The sequence below is a fragment of the Pieris rapae genome, chromosome 21 (assembly GCF_905147795.1).
Source record: "Pieris rapae chromosome 21, ilPieRapa1.1, whole genome shotgun sequence".
NCBI classification, from domain to species: domain Eukaryota; kingdom Metazoa; phylum Arthropoda; class Insecta; order Lepidoptera; family Pieridae; genus Pieris; species Pieris rapae.
Window position 1 is genome coordinate 7,958,039 of NC_059529.1, and position 20,351 is coordinate 7,978,389.

Below are 20,351 nucleotides of genomic sequence, written 5' to 3' on the forward strand. Positions count from 1 at the left end.
GATGCGAGATAATTGTTTTGTTTCGAAATTAAAAAAAAAGATTAAAAGATTAAAGAAAAAATAAAAATTGCGACAAAATTTCATTAAATAGATCGCTATACGTCACATTTATGAATTGGTTATTGGTTATGATTTAAACTTAAGTGAACGTAACTACATAACATAACTTTTTGTTTTTTTTAGTAAGACAGAGGTATGTCGTTATTATAAATAATGACATATCATGTATAGAATTGTTATTTTTCTTATGTTTGTTTCAGAAAGGCAGCTTAAAGATATATGTACTATCGAAGTATCATTATCAACGAGTATTGGAATAATATACCTACTTAATATCATGAATGCGTAATAATATATAACTATAATGAGTAATAGCCAGGATAAATTTAATAATACGATGATAATACTCCTACGATGTTCGTGTGGGAGCTTAGACGCACTCCATGGGACGGTTTGGGATTGTGTCGATATTTGTGATCTTTTGGTGGGTTGTACAAACAGCGTAATTTATGGTATATTTATAGACTGCCTTTTAAATATTGTCTAGTCCTGTTGCACTTGAGTTCGTTCCTAGATCATTTTAATCATTCTTCATACCGTTGAGAAAATAATTTAAATTACATTAGAGATAATGAGATATAAGGAATATTATTAATGTAAATAAGTAAATAGCATTAACATAGAGCGTGTGAAATTAATAAAAATACGATTTTTGAAACGTTGTTTATTAAAAATATGTTTAGATTATGTAATTTATAAATTTACAACTTCACTAGCCTTACATTTAATTTATTGAGTAAACAATTATTTTTATAAAATTATATAACAATATAATAACTTAATACAACTATTCACATATTTTCTTAACCTACTTTAATAGAGCTTATAAGGCACTTTAAAAATAGTCATCTATTTTAATATTTTCTTATAATTATATTAATAGTTATATAGGATTTGTACAGAATCGAAAACTCTTACAGATTCATTTGAAGAATGATGGTATGATTTGTTTAATAAGTCTAGTACAACATATGAAAGACATGCATATTTTAAATGGAAATTGAACCTAACATACAATGCCTATAGTCTTATTTGATGTAAACTAAGATTTTCTTGAAATACCACGATCTCATGTTACTGGCGCAGTAGTGTTTAAAACTCCTAATAAAAGTCATCATCGTCTTCGTCGTAGGACAGCGAGTACCAATCTCGAGCGACGTCTTCATAAATGATCCTCCTGACGTCGTCATCATATTGAGGACGAAGAATCCTTGGAGATCTTGCTCTAAACTCCAGTGGAACATCGTAGCACTTGCAAACACAACACGCAGGAAATTTGAACCAGTCGGCGAAGATGCCACGGCACTCGTTGCGAGGATCATACGCTAGAAGTCGGTGTATACGGTATTGCTGCTCACATCTGTAAGAAGGATATTTGTATAATCAATGTCAGGTATCTGTTGATATTGAAGATTAATATTTTGTTAGTAAAGATTTCAACAAAACATATTTCTAATAAAAATGTTATTTGATTATGTAAACCAAATAAATTAGAGCAGTGTGGGCCTAGTGGCTTCAGCGTGCGACTCTCATACCTGAGGTCGTAGGTTCGATCCCCGGCTGTGCACCAATGGACTTTCTTTCTATGTGCGCATTTAATATTTGCTCGAACGGTGAAGGAAAACGTGGAAAAAGGCACTGGAGGCTGATCACCTACTTGCCTTTAGATTTAAAAATGATCATGAAACAGATTCAGAAATCTGAGGCCAAGACCTAAAGACCACTGATTGAATGAATTGACTGAAGTAGCACCACTGATTTAAGCAACATAAATGATTAAATCATGTTAATTTTTTCTAATTATATGATTCAATCGAAATAAAATAAATAGTAATAAATCCAGTCCAGACACCTATGTTCTTGCTTGGTTAACCGTTTCGAGTTTGTTGTGTCTACCTGCATTTTTGTTGCTGTTCCTGTTTTGTGAATTTTTATATAGGTACCTTCATCTGTGCGCTCTAGTAGTAATTATTTAATCTTAGTTAGTAATGTTTTCTCAGTAAGCGAATTTGTTTAATTCATATGAGAAATAAAGTTAGTCTAACCATAAAACATTGAATTTAAATATTACATACCTGCATCCTTCTCTGCAGTACATTTGTTTGTGTTCATGTACGCAGGTCTCCAAATGTATGTACTGCTCGAAAGGATACATGTTGAGAAGGGCCAAGACTTCGCCGCGAGTGCTGTTCGCCCAGAATGGAGCTGCCATCTCCTCCTTTGACTCGCATGCATTACTGCAATACAGATCATTGTTATTAGCCCGATAAAATTAAATTTAATCTAAGGTCCACGATAGTGTTTTGATTGGACAAATGATACTCAATGTTGATGACATTCGGACGAGAAAAACAAACCAAAAGAAACCAAAATGGAAAATTTAACATAAAATGTCTCTTAAAGTAGTCAGAGAAAGTTAGCATCCTAAATATGGTATTTGGAAATTTAGGTAACATGACATCATCGTTATGCTTATTATGATGATCTCAGCTGCAGGTTCTTATGAATAATATCTATATAAATATGTAAAATTATGATAAATTGTCAACTCACGCTCCTCGCAACTTAATGACTGCAGGTCGTACTGTTTCTTGAGGTTTTGGGTGTAATTCTTCTTTCTTTTCATTTACTTTTGTATCTATACGATCAGTTATTTTGACTTTTTCATGCTCAGAGAACAAAAGTGTCGGTGGGAGAGTCGACGTATCCGTGGTTTTCCAACTGTCTTTCGATTCTGTTGTTATTTCGTCGTATTGGTCAAATGTCGTTTCTGTTGAATTAAATTTTTCTGTACTAGTAGTGACATTACTTTCATCCTTTGATTTATTATCATATTTTAAAGCCTCTACTTTAGAATTACTGGATACCTTTGGGTAAATACTATTAGTCTCGATACTTTGTTTGATAACGGCTTCTAATGTAATAACATCTGGGGTTAGGTTGTTAATTTCTATATTTGCAATACTTTCTAGTTTTGTTTTATATGATATTTCAGCATCATCTATAGTTTCATTTTCATCTCCTTTCTCCACTTTTTTATTTTCGATTTTAGTTTTATTGCCTGAATTGTGTAGTGGTTTAACTCGTAAGGTATCGTTTTCTTTTTTTTGCTTATCCGTTTGTATTGGCCTAAAGTGCGGTTTATCTTTTATCCCTCGATGTGTTTTCTTTGTGTACTTTATTTTTGTCTTAATAATATCTTCAGCAAATTCTTTCGACTTGTCATCTTCGTCGTCTTCAATAAAGTTTTCTATTTCAGCTTTTAACACTGCTATATGACGTTCTTCGCCGTACATTCTTTTCATAAGGCCCTGTTAAATACAGTTTGTTTTTAAAGAATTTATTTTAAAGTCTCTCAATCATATTTATTTTCAATAATACTACAATCGTACCTTCTGTTTACTACAGAAATTATTTAGAATACTTAAACAAATCTTGATAAAACAGGCTTTAAAAAACAATCCAAGAAATCTAGATGTGTACCTGATTTTCTCTAACGAATCGCCGTATCGCATGCCATGGATAGCTATTCCCTGGCGTTGTACAATAGCTCAGCTTGCTAAGGTCACATGGTGCGTCCGGGAGCCCACGCGTGGTCCGATGTGGTCGCGCACACGAGCTGGACGAGTCCAAGCCAACCACGTCTCGCCATGTCACCTACTTACGGACAATTGATACTTTGATACTCGAAAATATCGGTAAACGTTGTAATATAAAGTCTAATAGATACTAGTTTAGCTTACAAAATAGTCAATAATGCATGAATTTCTGTTAGTATACTTCTGAGTTAGTACAGATTTCAAAATGTAGGTACCTTACTATTAAAGCAAGCCTATTTAGGTTAGGCACGAAACACTGAAATGAAAGTAAATACACCTTGTATATTTGATTGGGATATTGTTCTAGGTGGGTTTCACTTTTATTGACTTTCTCGCGGAAGGCACGTAGGGCTGATGAGCTGCCTGCAATTACTATTATGATGCAACATAACATACGTATTATGAACAGTGGTTTGAACGTGCGAATCTAAATAAGTGCGTTCGTATCACGCTTTTGCAGGTATGCAAGTTTATTTCTATATGCGCATTTAAGACTCGGAAAAATATCGTGAGAAAACTTCAACAAGTGCTAGTGTAAATAATATTATTAAAAATACACATGTTTTGAACTATGGTATAAAGTTCATTAATCTCTGAATATAACAACTTAAAGCAAAGTTTACAATCCATTGCCACACAATCTTAATATTTTAAAGTAAAGAATCACTAAAGAAATCAAAACTATATTCCAAGAGCGATGCTCCAGCGAGTTATTGAAAATTTTAGCTCCAGGTTAACTGAGTGTGAACAAATACATAATTGATCGAATTTTTAATTAGTATGGGCTTGTTTATTATGTTTTCATGTTTTAGCAGTTTTTAATTTTATTTCAATTTTCCGATCCCAATTTTTTAAAACAAAGTCAACAAAATTATTTATAGTCTTGCTAATCTCAAACTTAACTCAAACTCTAAGACTGTAGACAACGCAAAAATACTTTTGTAATTGTACGGATTACAGACCTACTCATTTATTTATCTTTTTTGAAACGAAAAACTCGAATAAGTGCGAATTGAACACACAATGTCGTTTTGGTATCATTAGTGTGCTATTTAATTTTATACAAACACCATGCATTTGAGTTATCAGAAATGTCATCGTATACGAATCCATACATATGATCATCATCAATCAAGTATCAATATCTTATAGTTAAAGTTATCATTTAATCCAAATTAAAATCATAAAGTTAATTTATCTAATAGCCTAGATGTATTTGTAAATCACATAAACAGTTGTTACCAAAACTCATGACCCAAAAGTGTACGTGCGGGCTTGCTCTACCGTTATTATTGAAATTCGCTTCTATACTTCAAGAAGTATTTAATTATTAACAATTTTTTAAATGTATCTTAACCGTTGATTCTCACTTCGTAGGTTATCCATTGGACCTATTACAAATGAGAGGTGCAACTCCGTTTCAGAAACAAATTGTTTTCTTCGTACTCTTCGTTACTGTAGGATGTCACTATCTTGAAAAGCCTTAAACGTATATATACGTTGACTTGCAGGCTCTACACCGCTCTATTGTTTTAGTGCATTATGTTGGGTAGGCCCCGTTCGTCTGACCTTATAAAAACAATTATGGGTGTATCAACACCCCCAAACAAGTAAAAGTTGTGGCATAGTTCTTTAGGGAAGACCATTATATTATTGATGCAGCGATACTTTTATATCAGTTTATTGGGGGGCAAACGGGATGGATATGCCGTCCATGGACTTATATTGACAAAAAGCACTGGTTGCCCGTCTATTAATTTTAACAATTCTTAATAGACCGTTCTTGAAGGACCCTAAATCATCCTAATGTTATCTTGTACTCTTTAATCTTTGTATCGTTTTAGTTATTTAGGTTTAAAGACATTTATTCTCATAATACATATTAGTCACTTAAATGAGAACACTTATATGCTAATAACGTTACAATTTGAAAAAAAAAAGAATAATAATAATATCTCGTACAATGAGTGGGAACACAATTATTAAATAAATATGAACGTAACGTACAAACGAAACGAACGAACGAAGCGTAAAATAAAACTGCGCATAACTCTTATCAGAGCAAGTTAGGACGATTTTTAGTGGTAACAACCTCGCGCAATCTGATTAATATTATTTTAGAAAACGAACTGGAGAAAGAATCGAAGATACTCCATATCTGTACAGACAGGCATGTGAGTGAAAGTGCCGCTATTTTGGAGCAGGTGTGACGTCATTGTCTTCGCAATACACGACAAACGTGCCGATATGTTATGGAGATTCTCTGGCGATTCTCAGCTTTCTTCTCTTCATGCTTCTGATTTCTCACTGAGGTTAATGCAAGCACAGCAAAGACGGAAGATTTAGAGAGAACGTTGCAAGGGATACTTTGATTATATTCTTGAATTTACATAAAATGATAATTTGATTTAAATAATTTTAGCCGTCTCTTTTTTTATTACAATCATGAGTATTCCACGTGAAGTTGACAGCTAACAAAAAGTGATGTTCTGAAATTTGTTCATATTCAGCATAATTGTATTTTTAGTCATTGGACATATTACACATTTTTTTATGATGTTAATTTTCCGACCTAAAGTAGGCTACTCCGTTAAGTGCGATACAGTTTAATTCAATTAGATCCTAAACCATGGCAGATCGCATTTTGAAACGTCAGGCTATATTTAAAAAAATACAAAATTGATCAAAGTTACTAAATTCTGATTTAAAAAGTTTAACTTAAATTAAATAATATTAAACTTGGCAACTTAAAATATAAAATTTCCTTTTTTTTTCAAATACAATAGAAAATTGTATTTAATAGAAAAGTAAATTTTATATTTTAAGTTGCCATATTTTGTATCATTAAGTTATAAATTTAAAAAACTATTTCAATTAATAACGACGATTCCTTAGAACCTCATTCATACAAGTTTCATAGAAGTACAAACTGAATTTAAAAAAAACTCAGAACACCGATCACACCGCTGTACGTGAAATGCCATTATACGAGATATTATTTCTAGTATTTAAGTACTGTAATCATTTATGAATGTATTTAATATAGTATATGTAAAGGAAGCAGATTCACATGTACTTTGAAATTTTAATGCCCAAATTAAAGGTAATAATCATTAATATTTTGTTTTTTGTCTTTAAACGTCGATGCTTCTCTCAAGTACGTTTCTCACAATTAATTGTAACAATTATCTTATTTGCCTCTCAAAGTAATTGTAGAGCAAATAAAACAACTTATTAATTACGGAGAAATCACCGCAAGTCTACTTTCTCTATCGAATGTAGGGTAAAGTATGATATAAATAAACATTACGGCGATCTACCGACAGCCGACATTTCACGAGTATCGCCTCTCTACCAATCCTACCTACATACAGATATTATTACAATAATACAGATGGAAGGATACTAAATTTATCCTAATTCATATAACAATACATACTTCTTGTATATTAGAATTATGTATGTTCTTAGAAAGAGATTGCGACGAAACAATAAGGTTTTCGTTGAAGGCTGGTAATGAATACTAGCTGCCCCGCGAACTTCATTACTCCTTAATGCCTAAATCCTTCACTATCAAATAAAAAATAGGGGTTAATTGTAAAATTCAGGGTTATATGTATTTATTATTGCTGTATCATAAAAAAAATCAAATCTAAAATTGAAAAAAAAATTTTAGGGGTGGATTACAGTTAACATTTAGGGGGATGAAAATTAGATGATGTCCGATTCTCAGACCCACCCAATATGCACACAAAATTTCATGAGAATCGGGAAAGCCGTTTCGGACGAGTTTAACCACAAACACCGGGACAGGAGAATTTTATATATAAGATTAAAAACTCAATGTTGTAGTTAAAGATCTATTTCTTCGAAACATGTTATACACTTTTCCCTTATGTGATGTTTTAAATACACCATTGGATGCTATGTAATGCTGAATACAGTGTCGATACCTCTTGGCGTAACTTCGACGATTAAGATAATCGCTACCCTTATGAAACTAAGAAAGCCTGAGTGAGCGAAATGTACAGTCTTGGCTCGTACATACTTTCCCAGCCAAAAGTGTAAGATCAATAAGTAGTAATGACAAGGACATGCATTACAAATCTTTATGATATCTAAAAATATGCAACTTTAAAGTTGCATATCTGGTTCTTTATTCACTGTTTCTCACTTCTTTTATGTCTTCAAAAGTTGTATATCTTCGCTTGGAGACAAAGGTAATGTAAAAAGTTACATATAGTGTAGAAACGTATAATTAATACTTTTGAAATTGCGTTACTTTTATATATATTAAACGTTAGTTAAAATGATTATCTTAAGTCCCGATAACTTTTCGTCATAATGCTATTGAAAATTGGAGCATGCGAATTCGGCTTTTGGTAAGATTAAATTGCGGCTTAAATTGCTAAGTACGTAATTGCAGGTTGTACGCTTGTTAAAAAATGGGTGTGAGCTTATTTGGCCCGCTTCCCACGATGTCTGTGAACCTTTTCCAGGGATGCCAATGACACCTTTTCATAAATGTATTTAACATTAGAGCTGGATTAAATTTTATAATTGCAATACTTTTTAATGCCTTTGATGAATTATTTCAATACAATTTTGTATATGTGTATAATTGTCTCTTTGCTTTTTGTTATCCCATTATAAATAGTGTTTTATCACTAAATTAAATATATAATAGTTAAGATTTTACCGAAATTTATCTGTTATACAAACACTGATATGAAGAAAAAACTTGACAAATTTTTACGTAATTTTAATACGCTGCCTCTTCTGACATAGGGCAAATGTATCAGGTGCAGAAAAAAATAATCCTAGGATTCATCGTGGAGACTTAGCGCTAAGTCTGACTTCCAAATGTCAAATACAATACATTTATGTTATACTGTAATTTCACAGATAACAACAGACACGTCTTAAGTTTTGGATTCTGTTAAGTTCAAACGTTGGTGGAATAATGTATTATCAATAATGTGTACATTATAATTCACAATTTAGAAATCGAAATCGCAAAGCTATAACATTATATTTGCAAATTATTTAGACGTAAATTACTCATTAATCTTAATTTAGGCTCGTAATGTTGAATGACGTATTTGTGCAGACAATTTATAAAAAAGTACGTGTGTACAAGGTACACATGTGAGAAGTGAAACTTCTTTGTAAATTAATTATTACTAAGGTAAAAGTTCCAATAGAGGATTATGTGCCAGCATTTGTATATCAATATTCACACAGTTTAAAGTTTTCACACTGTATACGTGCTAATGATAATATAAATAAATAAAAAAATCTGCGTTTACTGCACAAGACGTTATACGAGAGAATTTCCATCTAAAGTTCTAATAATGTAACTACTAAACAAATACATCAACCAATAGCGTGTATATTTTCTTAATCTCCCTTTCTCTCTCTCTCTATCAATCGGTCTCAATCGCTCTCTCTCTCTTACATTCGACAAAAACGCTGCAAAGCTTCATGACGTTCCGTAAAAATTTTACTCTCATTCGCCTTAAGAATTTTTACTTCAAAAATTTAATCTTAATTTTAATATATTTCAACTGAAAAGAAAAATTTAGAAGCAGCCCTATATCACATACACCGTCTGGATACACATGCACTTCAGGTCCAGGAAAATGCCGCCATTTAAGGTGTAGGTACTAAGCGGTGATATTCATCGCTTTGTATGTCACTTTATACAGGTTTCCTTCGAACTGTTATCTGGTCTAGGACTGAATACTATGTTCAGACCAATGAAAAGTTATAATAAATGTGAAATTATAGGATACCTGTGGAATGTAATTCGCTTTAATCAGTATTGATAATCAAATAGGCATATAAATTAATTAAAATTGTCGAAATGTAAAAGTTGTATTATTAGGTAGTATATAATAGGTCGAATTAAAATAGATAGCGGGGAAGTGGAAATAGTAGCTAAGATGAAAGAGGAATGGAAGAATTTGATAGAGGCATTTGAATTTGGCATGTTTTTATTACATTATTTTTAAGTTAATAAATATTAACTTAAACTTAATGTAATCCTTATTATAGTACTCAATATAGTCGTTATCCCATTTAAAGTCATTGTAAGGATCAGATGTTTCTTTCATTTAACGCAATTATTCGAGTTTAATTTCAGCAAATTATAGCATGTGCTAAACATAAAAATAACTGTTTTCTGTAATTTTCAATGACATATTGAATTGTTTAATTTGTGTGGGTTCGTTGACCTTAATACTTCCTAAACATTAAACAATAGACATATTAGTTATCTTAAGTAGTTGTTAAACGAGACAAGGTGTTGTTTATTACTCTTACAACTGCTATTTACCTATTAAGCTCAATTTAACACTGAAGTACGACCTAACTGGCTAACTATAATCACTTTTGTACGTAGGAATTAGTAAAACAAGAAATAGGTTTTGTATTTTTATAGTCGACTTTCTAAATTAACTTAACTACAAACTTCTAACAAAAAATTTGGACATTAAGTAAACAATTATAACAATCTACATGTTCCTTGGTAAATTCCTTACAGCAGACAAAATTTATGGTGCTATTTATTACGAAAAATTTAGATCTCCTAATTTATAGTTATTACTTGAAAAACGAAACTTTTGCTTCTAACATTTAAACAATTGATCATTAACTTATATTTACATACTTACGGTCCCTTAAAATAATTATTTACATAGTGAAATCTGTGTTAGTAGAACGATATCACCGTGAAGCACAAAATTATACAATCTTCAATAAGACACCGTGCACTTAGTGTGATTTACACTCACCACAAACAGAAAAGCGAGCGCCAAACGCATTTCTCTAAGAAACTTTCACTGCGCCAACCGCGATTTGTCTCATTGTGTCGACCGCACGCCGCTACGTCCCGCAGACGACTGCTGATTTAACATCTCCATTGCCAAGGTCTGGAGGTCGCATGGTGCATCGATAGGTCTACGAAACCCTGAACTTGGCATTCAAGCTACAATCTCTGAACTTCTACAACCTATAGGCGATCCAACAAACACAATTTGTATATGTATATTTACAGTTGTAAAAATTTATTTTGTAGATAAATAAATATCGATATTGAGAGTTTAAATGTCTTAAGAAAATATCAATAAGTCTTTTAAAACTATTTTTATTGATTATATATTCAATACCCGTTAATTTTATTGCAATAGAAGCAGTGAGACTTTTCTTTATTATGTTTTCCAATAATGCAATATATTATGTAAGTTTCAATACAAAGAAACGAAAATTCATACGTAAATAATAAATAATACACCAATTTCTGCTTGATAATTTATTTAGCGTCTGCTTAATAGATGTAGTTATTGTAAACGTTTCGAAGTTTTTATTTTTTATTAAAAATTAATAAATGAGACTACAGTTTATATTGGACGTCAAATATTTTTTAAATTAACGTCATCACTTGCTTTATATAATTTATACCAATAAAAAAACTTACATTAAATTAATGTAAATTTTAGCTCTGCAATGAACGTTTATAAGCTCATTGAAAACACAAACAAAAACAAAAATGTTTCATTTCATATCTGCAATATTCTTTATTACATAACACAAAGCAAAAAAATTAAAGAAGTACTTAAAACATATTTACAATATCATTGATAATGTGCTATTTTAAATTTTAATGATACAACTCAAAGTTAGTAAATGTAGTAATAGTAAATGATTATAATTTTAAGCCTTATTACTCATGATTTTAACTATGAACTATGATTTTAAGCCATAAAACCCATGCTATTACAGGTTCCGTTTAGGGCAATGGTCAAAAACAAACAGTGCAGCTATAAACAAAACAAAAACAAATATACCTACAAATGTTAGGATACCACACACAATAATTGTTAGATTATAATAACGGTATTATTTGCAAAATAAATATTTCTATTTACGACATGCATTGTATGTAACTTTCCCGATAATAACTTATCTTTATTAATGAAACTGGCGTCTTATTAATTAACATTTCTAGATAATATAAAAAATTAGGTTCCGTTTGTTAGTGTAGCGTTTGAGTAGGTCACTCGGTAATCGTTCACAGAGCGACATTTTAATAACCTCGTCTCATTCTAACATATAATAAATTAGCCCGTGTGAGAAGAACAGAAATACGCAAACGGCACCGTTACGATGACTTCAATGAATCTAGTGTTTTCTCCCGCGTCAAAACAAATGACTGATCTACTACTTAAAAGCGGCTAATCAATTTTAATGAGACATTTCATTAACGATGTTAAGTGTATCTTTAAAATTTTATTGGGTGATTTAAACCGATTTGCTGCTTTTATGACTTCATTCTCGAGATGGTACTGTTACTCATATGACATACAAAATGTGTTCAGTAAGCATTTCGTTTTATGTACTTTTACAGACTGACAGACAGACATGATATTTAGCATTATCGAAACACACAGAATAATAATAATAATAAAAAAATATAAAAAAATAAAGGAATGAGGTGGGTACATTTTAAGTGTGTACTGGTGTGTGCAGTGGAGCAGAAGTATTTAACAGCACTCGTCAATCTGCCAGAGACCACAACAGTTGCTTCGCGCCTAGACGCAAATAAGTAAAAGAATATAATAATACACATTAACAAAGTTAGTAAATAGAAAGTATATACCTAGTAAATAAAAAAAAATATAATTTTTACTAAAACTCACCTTACTCACCTTTATTATTAATATAACTTAGGTATTAAGTACCTATATACTATATACGTTTTAATATATGTATAGAGCAATATTAACGTAATGAAAAGCAGAAGGCAAAAATATTTTGATTATTAAACAAATATTCCATATGTGATTGTGTATTTATTCTATATTATTTAAAAAAATACGTTTATCTTGGAACATAAGATCATCTTGGGATACCATGGAATAAGTGATAACTTATTCCACGTCATTAAATTCATGTTCCTATATATCAAATTTGTTAAAATGAGGACAATCTTATCAAAATCTGCAAGCAACACTAACAAGATCCTTGCGACTATTGAACAGCCCTCACCATCGCAGCATACAGACTTTCTCATTATTGCAGTCTTAGACACAGCAAGTCACATACCTTCGGTCAGACTGGCAGATTTCCTGATGTGCCAATCCCTATGCATATAGCAAAATCCGTAGATGCACCGGGGTTCGATTGAAACGTCAGATATATTAGGAAACTATTTATAATTACGCTATGCAATCCATGTATTTTTTTAATCTTCGAGAGAGAAATACAGCTTACCCATGGCTGTAATTGTTTATGGCTAGAGAAAGTATTACCATTACTTATTAAACTTTAATATATAAATCATTAAGTACAGAAGTATAAAAGTTTCCACAATGATTATCGAAATATCAAGATATGGAAAGTATCCTTGTGAAAGTATTCGATGGCGAGTGCGCTTTCTATTCTTTGTTTGCAGACGCAGACATGTCTTGTGCGGTAATTGCCAATAAAATGCCATTTACACAAGTTCTATACATACACGTATAATGTTAATTTAGCTTCACAAAGCACTAGAAACTGTTAATGTTTAAGACTCTTGTTTCGTTTAGATATCTACGCGTTTCACAAACATCGTATGAGTTTTTAGGCAGTTTCGCCAGGTTTTTCCAAGACCGAACATTTTCACTACTATGATGAACCAGCTGCCCACTGAAGTATTTCCGAACCAATTGGACTTCCGGTTCTTAAAGAAAAGGGCAACAACTTGCGAGCCTTCTGGCAAAGTGAGTGTCCATAGGTATCACAAAAACAGTGGATGGAAATTATATATTAAAAGACTAAAAGTAATTTATTAAATCAATCCCGTTTTATATACTGGGACATATGCTATATCAGTGTATGGCTATAGAAGAGAAAAGATTGTCAATGGCTTGTCATAAAGTTATAATTATTTAGTTTAATTACAATTAACAACTTCATATCTTTTTTTTAAATGATAACCAACGATCCTACGGGACGGGATATAAAAAGGGTAATAATGGCCCATGGATACCAATTTTAGTGGATGGTCATTGGTCGTATCCGAATACATATGCACTTTTTTATACAATTGGACGTTGTACCTCCCAGGAACTCGATTTCGCACTTCACATATATTTTTGAAGTGAATATGTTATATATACGTACTTTATGTACCACTACACATGGTGCATCCTACTTTGTTAGTCACGAGCCATGTCTATTGATATTCAATCGCAATTGTTACCAATTAACGGAAACTTGTGACAATTGCGTATGCTTTGACATATCGCAACAAAAGCCTTCCTTGTAATGTTAGGAGGCTTTTAACCGAATTCTACTTAGTTGCATTCATAAATACGACAAATAAACAAAATTTGACTCTGAAATGCGCCACTAGACAAAAATCATCAGGTTCTTTTTTTTCGTAGTCTTCATTACGTCGCCATGCTGCCTCTACACTATTCTATCTTCAGGTTGACTCAGGGCATAAGGGATCATAGGGTCGTTACATTTAGTGTTATTAGGTACATACTTATACCATAACCATCGAACTTACTGGTTTAACCTACGCCCAGTTTTGATTGCATCTTGTAAAATAAGTACCAGTATTATATTAAACACATATTTGCTTATTTCAAAGCTACCTTTTTAAGAAAATATATACACATTGATTTACTGCTAAATATTATGTTTTTTTGCTTTCGTGTAATATTTAAAGTGAAATTGTGTTTGCCTAAATTATCTCTTCAATTAAGTTTATGGAGCCCTTTCACTAAAAATTTACTTAATGCATATTGGAAACTTAACTTACAGCTTTTAGCACTTTCGCTCCGACGTTTAATTTTATTTATATCAACTCATTTAGAGAGCGGAGAAAGTAATGGACCGGGATTTTCCGGATTCAAGAAAACGATGAAATAAGGAAATCATTTATTTTTACCTAAAACATTTCTTAATCTGATAAAAAAGTCTTCTGGATTTTGTTCGTCCCACATATGGTATATCTTTGTCTTAAGCAGGTACTTTAACGTGGTAGTTAGATATTTGCTATCTAATTCCCCTATCTTGATTAAGACTAACGGATCGTACGGGGAACCATCTTCTAAAAATAGTCTGTGGTATTCCGCCAAATGGGTCTCCCATCTACACCATTGAGATTTTGCAAATGCATTGCTTACAACTAAGATTATATATCTACTTTCATTTATACTACCTAATATAGATTCGGATATAAAAGAACCAATCTCGAAATCTCTTTCGTAAATACAAAGTTTTAGAAAAGGAGGTTTTGCTTCCAACTCCTTCGTCATATCTAATACAAATTGTCTATCATCGTTGCAATATGACACAAATGCATCGTATTTATAACCCTTCTGATCGCTTTTAGTTTTGACAGAGTATCTGATGAATTTTCGTCCTAGCGCTATCTTGGCTAAGAATATCCAGTATCTTAAGTATATTCTATATTTATAAATAACTACTAGAATCATTATAAGAAGAACTATTGAAACTAATGAGGGAGCGGTCCAAATTAGTAACGTCATATTTGTCATTTTATTATAGATCAGACAGCGCAGGTTTTTAATTGATAAAATATAGTCCGCTACTTTTCGATTTTCCCATACATCTGGGCTACTGCACTGCACTTCTGATGAATTAAAATATCTTTGCAATCCAACAGAACCGTTCGCTTGCAACCATTTATAGGTTTGGTAGATGGCGTTACAGTCGCAAATAAAGAGATTGTCAGCGAGATTGATTTCAACACTGGTATTAGAATTCTCTAATAAATAATCCATATCTTCTATCATACTTATTGTATAGTGTGTTATTTTGTTGTTCATTAAATAAAGTTTTAAAGGACGCACGCCTGCAGCTAAAAAAAGAGCTTGCCACCAAGATACAAATAAATTTTGACTTAAATCTAAAACCTTTAAGTTTTTTAGTGGTTTTAATGTTTCAGGAGTAATATAGGATAGCTGGTTACTTGTAAGTATTAAATGGGTGATATTCGGCATCATTTCAAAGATGTTATCATCGTCATAGAAACGTTTAATTCCGCAATTTTTCAGAATAAGCACCTTTAGCTCGTTTAGCCCATCAAACATTGCACTTGTAAGGTTCTCATTTGCTGTGAGTGGATTATTTCCTAAATTTAACAATTCCAGACGCCTCAATGGTTTAAACGTGCCGTCGCCAATATGAAAGATAGTTCCGTTTTCCATGTTAAGGATTCTTAGGTTAACTAATCCGGTAAAGGTATGGTTGTACATATGTTTTAACCTGTTAAATGCAAGGTTCAAAAAACGGAGGTCTCGACAATCATTAAACACACCACGGTCGATTTCATAATACAATGGTCTTGTAGGCCTGCCCTTGTTCGATGAAAGATCTAGCAGCAGAACTTGTGGATTTGATATATGCTTTACGTGAATCCCAGGTAAATTATTTTCACTCAACAGTAGGATGCGTAGTCTAGGGAATTTTACTGGACTGAATGAATAAGGTCCTATGGACGTAACAAAAATTCTTCTCAAATCTAATAATTCTATATTTGGCATCGTAGGAAAATAATCATCTTCCAGAACTTCGAATTGGTTATCTGCGAGACTGAGCTCTGAAATGGTAGAGTTTGCGATAACTTTCAATAGGTCCATAGGAGGCCTCTTCCGGAACCCCATACTTGATAGGCATAAATGTGTTAAATTAATGTTGTCTGCTTGAAGCGCCAGTAAAAATCCAATTATATTCGACGAAGACAAGTCATTTTCTCCAATACGTAACTGTTTCAACTCTTTTAATTTCGATAAACTGTTCGCATGTATATAGTCAAGACTACATAAATTTATAACAAGTCTACTAAGTTTTGAGCCTTCCATTTGGATAAATGCATCCTCAGAAATTACACCAAAAGCATTTTCTGATATATCTAAGACGCGTAATGATGGTAAGATGGTGGGTCTAAAGGCTGGCGTGAGTAAACCAATATTTTTGAATGCGTTGTTAGCTAACGTCAGATTATGGAGTTTGACAAGACCAGCGAACGTGTCTGGATGTAAAGAATGCAGTTGAGTATTATATGATATCGACAGTTGTTCTACGTTTGATAGGTTTTTAAATAAACCTGGTTGTAAATATTCCAGTCGACTGTTGCCATCAATTTTCAACACTTTGACATGGTTGTATAAGTCCAAATCTCCGATTAGTATTTCTGAAATTATTGTTGTTCTCACAACTAACACTTTGCACTTTTCCAATTTTATCTGAAAAATAAAATGTGTAAGTTACGCATAAATAACATATTATGTTAATTACTCATAAATTGAGTTAAGAAAACAGAAACGTCGCTGAAATTATTAAGTATATGGAAAAACGGTATCTAATTAATAATCACATGTAAGAACGGTATTAAATTCGTGGAAACTTTAAACTGATAAGCTTTGTTGGAGGTAATATTATTATCAACCTAATATCAATGTGAAAGCAAAATTTTATTGTACGTTGTTGACATAATGATACCATGATGGCATACTACATACATGTTTTTAACAAATAATTATTTTTATTTATTACTGTACATACGCTAGCCTTAATTTAAACATTCAATGGGTTCCTTCTATGCAGTTTGTAGCCCATATGTAAATCAATTTAATTAAGTGTAAAAAACAAGCTCACGAGATGTTCTCGATGTTTTCAGAGGTTGTTTATATCAAACAAAGCGATTAAAGGGATTATATTTTCTCACGTTTGATAACAATTAGGTAAGAGATATTTCTAAACAGTAAACATCCCATCTAGCTAATAATACATGGTATATGTATATGTTTTTCAATAATAATATCATAAAAGACATGCCATGCCGACTAGTAGACCTCGTCAATAAAATTAACGAAACTATTAAATACTTGTCTAAATTGTGTGTGTGTTACTGTGTAAATTGTCTAACTTTTCCATTGGACAACTTTCGGTGAATATCTTTAAATTAATGTCAACCAAATCTATACTTCTCAAACAACACATATTTAAATTAATTAATTAATGATGATTACGTTAATGAAAATCTACTACTATACTTAGTTTTTAGTAAAAAAAATCATTGGTACTACAACCTTTTTAGGCCTAGGCCTCAGATTTATGTATATGTTTCATGATCATTTGTGAATGTAATAGGCAAGTAGGTGATCAGCCTCCTGTGCCTGACATATGCCATCGACTTTTTGTGTCTACGGCAAGCCGGTCTCCTTACAATGTTCACCTTCACCGTTCGAGCGAAAGTTAGCCGGGATCGAACACCCGCCTTCAGGGATGAGAGTCGTACACTGATGCCACCAGGCCAACACTGCTCAGTTTATTGTATTATTTTTAGAAAAAATACAGACCTTTGGAAATCTCTTGCATTCATAGTTCCCGAAACATACAACGACCTCCTTATCCATAGTTCCTCGACACAGGCAGCCAGAAAACTTGTCCTTTCCCACATCGAGGGGCAGTGCCAGGCTCGTCTTGTCTACAGGCGGGCTCAACAGATTGACGCTGATAGTTTCATAGTCTTGCATTATGTTACACTTTACGTTGAGGGCGAAAGATAGTAAGAGCCATAGGAAAGTGGGCATTTCACGTACAGTTTTCTATAACGAGAGAAAATTAATACATACATACATTTTTGATGTACGGTTCTTATAGCTCTTAATAGTTTTACTGTTCTCTCTGCATATTTACATCAATAAAACTAGATAGATAGATAGGGACCTGGTCTTCGAAAATATATGACCAGTGGAGTGACAGGGTTTACGAAATATCACAATTTCTATTTCTCTTTGTTATATTATGTGCAAAGTACTCAAGCAAATTCTTAAATTTAAATAGATTATAATCGTTTCAAAGGCCACGGTTAAGCTGCGTGAAAAAGATTATTTTAGATTTTTACATGTTTATTTGTTATTAAAATTGTACATTTCTTTTAAAGAAAAACACTTTTTTAACGGATTATAGATATGTATTATTATATTTAAACTTATAATTATTTGTACATAATTTTAAATTTAAACCGACGTTTCGCGTGCTTTACAGCGTGCGTGGTCACGGTGACATTTCTTATCAATAAGAGTAAACAACATTAAGAAAAAATTTTTCACATGCATTTATGTCATGTCTAATTTATACCAGTATACATTGTCTTTGCGGTATTTATTTTTATCAGTCACTATTTTCCACAACAAGCCCGCCCAGTTACATTATCTTTTACTTGAACAAGGAGATCACAACTTCCAGGGAAGACCCCGAGAAGTAGAAGAAGCGGACCGTGGAAGACTTCAAGCCATCAAGGTGATTAAAATTTAATAGAATATGCGTGTCTCCCATACTACAATGAAATGATAAAATTAAAAAGTAAAAAAAAATCAATTATAATATTTGGCAACACTGAAATTGTAATTGTTCAGCATTGGCTCGTTCATAGGTCGCTGGTTCAAACCCGGCTCGAAGGACCAACATGTTCCTGGATCATAGGGGTGCTTAAATAATGAAATGTTGATGTAAACTCCGTCTATCTACACTCCCGGGACGTAAGTACGATGATTTAGGAAATCGCCACGCTCTAGTCTAAGTGAGAAAAATGTACAGCCTTGGCTCGTGCAGTAATAGAATTGACAGCTTTAATTATAAATTCAAGAATATATTTTGATTTAGTCATCAATAACATAGATGAGGTGGGTATAAGCTAATAATAAAAATAAATAATAAGCTGCTAAATAGCACATGACTTTGGCGAATGCTCAATTCCTCAGAAATGTATTTATTTAAATTATTTATGATTTATAAAAAACCTTTTAACCTATAAAATTTTTAGTTAAGTAAACATGCAAACGTGTCTAATCATAAACAATGCTGATCACTTGCTGCGCATAAGTTTGCTGTCATTCGCGATTTATAGAAAATATTTTATTAAACATTTTAATTATTAAATATGTTGGAAAAACCATTTCATTTTATAGTTATTGACAGCCAAGTGGCTATTATTATCCTACTACCATTCAATATGTTACTTCTCCAAAACGTGTAAATTAACTAATAAGTGAAGGTGAAAAAGATTAGATAAAAATGGGACGTAGTTTTATTTAATACCCGAAAGATTTTAGAAACATAAAATTTCGTACAAAATATTTGTTTATATTCTTACCGTCGTCTTTACATTCAGACAAATCGTTGCAATCTTTAACTCTTAACAAATAAAGCATCTGCTCAGGACATTCCATTTATTTCACTTTCACAATTCACTTGCACATCGTAATAAAAATTTATGAAAACGTTCAATAATTTAGCCTTCGTTGGCCCACAGTCGAGTTGCGATTGCTCTAAGTCAATTTTAGTATGATGATACACCGTCACGACTATGAAAATATTTGCACTAGTGATAATTTCATTGTTGCCTACGTGGTACTACAGATTTGTCGGAATTCTTTTACTCTTCATCCGCGGGCCTTCTCCGAATATTTTAAATTGCCGTACTGCCAACATTTTTAAAATAATAGATATTTCAAAACAGTAAAGAATTTAAGACTTGGGTTGAATCTATCTTGTTTAAGTAATATCATAATTTTGTATCGTTTGGGTTTTCTCTTACAAATTATATTTGCTGTTAATATGGAAAAAAAGAAACCTAAATGTGTTATTGGTAATATTACGTAATATTAC

General features: G+C 32.1%; 2 protein-coding genes across 3 annotated transcripts; both read right to left on the reverse strand.

Moving 5' to 3' along the window:
* Window positions 1-1,118: 1,118 nt before the first annotated feature.
* On the reverse strand, window positions 1,119-10,581 carry LOC110993948 (protein spaetzle 4). 2 transcript variants are annotated; one of them, XM_022260383.2, is made up of 5 exons: window positions 10,454-10,581; window positions 3,544-3,717; window positions 2,614-3,371; window positions 2,136-2,297; window positions 1,119-1,420 (listed from the first exon to the last, which is right to left on the reverse strand). In XM_022260383.2, the coding sequence occupies exons 1-5, from the start codon at window positions 10,481-10,483 to the stop codon at window positions 1,162-1,164; spliced, it is 1,383 nt and encodes a 460-aa protein (XP_022116075.2). In that variant the 5' UTR covers window positions 10,484-10,581; the 3' UTR covers window positions 1,119-1,161. The 2 variants fall into 2 exon arrangements, with proteins under 2 accessions (XP_022116075.2, XP_022116076.2); XM_022260384.2 differs by having other exon boundaries at window positions 3,544-3,720; window positions 10,454-10,564.
* Window positions 10,582-14,575: 3,994 nt separating this feature from the next.
* On the reverse strand, window positions 14,576-20,127 carry LOC110993950 (toll-like receptor 3). Its single transcript, XM_022260389.2, has 3 exons — window positions 19,837-20,127; window positions 18,038-18,286; window positions 14,576-16,921 (listed from the first exon to the last, which is right to left on the reverse strand). The coding sequence occupies exons 2-3, from the start codon at window positions 18,269-18,271 to the stop codon at window positions 14,585-14,587; spliced, it is 2,571 nt and encodes an 856-aa protein (XP_022116081.2). The 5' UTR covers window positions 18,272-18,286; window positions 19,837-20,127; the 3' UTR covers window positions 14,576-14,584.
* Window positions 20,128-20,351: the final 224 nt, after the last annotated feature.